This window comes from Pyrus communis, chromosome 12, assembly GCF_041283825.1.
Source record: "Pyrus communis isolate YQ-2024b chromosome 12, ASM4128382v1, whole genome shotgun sequence".
In the NCBI taxonomy this organism is placed as follows: Eukaryota; Viridiplantae; Streptophyta; class Magnoliopsida; order Rosales; family Rosaceae; genus Pyrus; species Pyrus communis.
The window spans coordinates 19,764,179-19,768,003 of NC_142576.1; the positions used below are offsets into that span (position 1 = coordinate 19,764,179).

General features: G+C 40.7%; 1 protein-coding gene across 1 annotated transcript; it reads right to left on the reverse strand.

The window, feature by feature from the left end:
* Positions 1–673: 673 nt before the first annotated feature.
* Positions 674–2,872, reverse strand: MEF1 (mitochondrial RNAediting factor 1). The gene has a single exon (XM_068483896.2). The coding sequence runs from the start codon at positions 2,756–2,758 to the stop codon at positions 968–970; it is 1,791 nt and encodes a 596-aa protein (XP_068339997.2). The 5' UTR covers positions 2,759–2,872; the 3' UTR covers positions 674–967.
* Between the last annotated feature and the right edge of the window lie 953 nt (positions 2,873–3,825).

Genomic DNA, 3,825 nt, shown 5'->3' on the forward strand with positions numbered 1-3,825 from the left:
CCACCATTATCATGCCCCCGCAAACTTAACGGTCGAGACAGTGGCGGAGCACTTGAGGACCAGTAGAGGCCTGGGCTTATCTGAAGTTTCTTCACTTTGTAGCTTCTGCTTGTGTGCTTTTGGTTGGATACTTTGCATTCTTCAACTTATGGACCAAAGAAAAAGTGTTTTACAATAGTATTGTTATGAAACCAAAACCTTATATCAACTAGCCTTCCTTAGTTCACCATTTTGCATAGAGTGTTGTTTTACAATGAAACCATGTATATATGAAATAGAAGAAGAATTTATCTTGAAAGACAATTGTCGTAGCTACATTTTTGAGCCACGATAATTAATATTTGTTTGACTTCAATGTAGGAACTTATAAACAAGTTTGGCGGTTCTGATATAATTATCTCAATCTTTTTTTTTTCGTGACTCCATTGTTCTCTTTTGATTAAAGTTTTTCACCGCATTACAAAAAATGAACCTTTTTCTCCCATTGGTTATTTTTTGTCGAATTTCTTTCATATGGCTTAGAGGCCCCTCCTAACTTCGGTTTATGGCTCTGCCACTGGGTCAATATAACAAGTTTGGAATGAAGAAAAAGGATTCGTTGTTTAGAGAGCCCTTTAATTAGGATATCCACAGGTTGATCCAAAAAAGGAATAAGGAACACCTTGTGCGCCAGTTTAACCCTCTCACGAACAAAATGGTAATCTAATTCAATAGCTTGGTACGAGCATGAAACACCGGATTAGCCGCCATATATGGATGTGCAAGTGCTTAGAGCTGACAAGGGGAAAAATAAAATGGTTCAAGCAGAAATGGCTTACTTTCTGTCCAACGAAAAAACCATCAGAATGATCGACTAGAGGTTCTGCTAATGCGCTTTGGTATTAACCGGCAGCAGCATCTTGAACAGGAGTTTTAGATCATTCAGATCATCTTTTAGTTAATCGTTAATGAATTTGATACATCTTAATCACCAATAATCTCCGCAGGTACACTTTCCATCCTCGAACCTATGAAACCTATTGTTATCCCTCACTATGATAACCCTTCCTGAGCACTTGGACATAAACTTAATTGCAGTATGACAATCACCACAAATGCGCAAGTTCTTCATAATCCTAATTGGTCTATCGGGCGGAAAGGTTATAAGACCAAATGCTACAGCTAGTCTTTCGCTGTGATACCTAATTGTCTGATCTTTCTCTTCGCGATTTACCTCTCTCAGCACGAAACTTGTGTCTGCAACATAACCAGCTTTCTCCATTTCCTCCCCTAACTCCTCCAACTTCTCATAAATCTCTTTAGTTCTCATGTGAGTCCTGTCCCCAGCCGCAAATGTGTGAATCTTGTTTCCCTCCTCAACCCAGCTCAAACCCGTTTCCTTTTTCACCCCTCGATCTCTTAGCATCTTCCTGACTTTTGCTGCTTCCTCAAATCTTCCGGCAGCAGCATAAGCATTAGACAAAAGCACATGCAGGCCAGAGCTCACAGGACCTAACCCAAAGACTCTGTCAGCCACAAAGGCTGCCAATTCAGTGTCACCGTGGATTCGACAACCCGTTAATAAAGCTCCCCATATAGATTCTGTTGGTTCTATAGGCATTTCATCAATAATTTTAACTGCTTCCTGCAATTTTCCAGCACGGCCAAGCAGGTCCACTAGGGTAGCATAATGCTGCTCCCCTGGCTCAATCCCATACTCTTTCATGAGCCCAAAGTAATATTGCCCCTTTTCAACTAACCCAGCATGGCTACAAGCATAGAGCACACACAAAAACGTAATGAAATTCGGCTTCATCCCTGCACCTTCCATCTGTTTAAACAGATCAAGAGCGTTGTCCGTGTGCACGTGCTGGGCGCTTGCTATCAGCATTGCATTCCACATTCCAAGATTCTTAATGGGTATCTCATCAAAAACACGATAAGCTCCTTCAATCACACCACACTTAGAGTACAGAGAAACCAAAGAACTACCAACAAAGCTCGACAAATCAAAGTTCGTTTTGAAGCACAAGCCATGTATTTGCCTCCCCAATTCAAAAAGCGTCGAATTGCCACAAACCCGTATAACACTCGAAAACGTAAAGTCATTGACATCCAAATTTTCAACCATGGCTTGTTTAAATAGTCTCAAAGCCTCCTCATCTTGACCCAATTGAGTATACCCATATATCATCCCACTCCAAGAAACCACATTCTTCTCAGGAATTTCATCAAACACCTTCCGAGCATCCCTTATCTCTCCGCATTTCGCATACATATCGACCACAGAACTTCCCACAAACACATCAAACTCGTACCCAGTCTTCACCGCAAGGCAATGCATAGACTGCCCAACATCGAGCCGATTCAAAATCGCGCAGGACTTGGCGACGCTCGGGTATATATGGTCATCAGGGCGCAGTTGCGCGCCAATCATTCGACGAAAGTACTCAATGGCGAGGACCGGAAGCTCGTTCTGGGCAAATGAGGAGATGACTGAGCTCCAAGTAGTTGATGACTTTTGTGAGGCTTCTTCAAAAATTTGGCGGGAATGAAGGGGGAGCTGGTTCTTGGAGTAGAAGTTGATGAGGTGGTGGGAGATGAGAGGGATGGTTTGGAGGCCTGATTTGAGGACATGGGAATGGAGTTGCAGACCCTTTGGGATGGACCTTGAGTGGGTTAGGGAGAGGAGGAGGTTGCAGATGTCTCTGTAGTTTTGTTCAAAGCTTTGCTGGTTTAGAGGGTTTTGTGGGGGTTTTGGGAGATTTGGACGAAGCATTTAGAACTTTTTTTGGGAGTTTTTCAGAGAGATCTGTTACACTTTCACTTGCAACATTTGCAGTTGTGAACTTGTGATCTTATGCATGTGTGCAATGTACTTCTGCTTCAAGAATGTTTTAATAGGAACTGATATATTTTAAAATTTGCATCCTAAGTATAATGCACATATTTCATTTCTTACGAATAATATATCTTTACGTATAAATTTCATAATCGGAACCGTTCAATTTCTTTATCTTTATTTTAAAATCATCATAAAAAAAATATTTTACTCGAAGATCGCTTCATATTCCATTGCGTCAAATAAATAGATGGTTTATCGTGAATGCGTTGCTCACACCTTCGATTTGTTTAGGGTTTAGGGTTTTGGGTAGAGCTCAAAAAACCATATTAAATGTGTGTAGAGTTTGAATTGAACTAATTGCTCTTTTTAGCGCTACTTTTCTTCTTCTTCTTCTTTTTTGGCAACTATTATGCTGTAAATTAACATACAAAACGAGTACATGTCTCAACCCAAGACAAAGCCCCTCACCATATCCATATCAGTACTAGGCTGGCAATAATGCTGGAAAAGATCTTCATAGAGAAACATGAGTAATCAATGATCCAATCCTATTAGATAACAGTAGCCTCCTTTTTTTCTTCAATTGCATGATTGCGCACCAGCCAGGTGGTCGAAAATAACCATCTTCGGGTGTGGAGATGAGAGGGAGACAAAGAGAAAAACAGGTTGAAGACGGTGGCAACAACACATATTTGGTTATTTATGAAAAATTTATAGTGTCTAGGGCCTAATTTAGTTTTTGCCCTAGGCCCCTAATTAGCCAGGGCCGGCCCTGCTCAATTCCCAACTCGATCTGTACATGATGGCAATCAAACTTTGTTTCATTATATATCTTTTGTTACATTCACTTGTATTTCTTTCCTTTCTATTGTGTATCTTTGATTTCGGTCAGTTACTATAAGTTGTGGTGCAAGTCTTAACAAAACTAATATCTATGAATCTATTCTGTTTGGTCGCCAACAGTGGCACGCCTTAAACATACAACACCAACAAAGCACTTA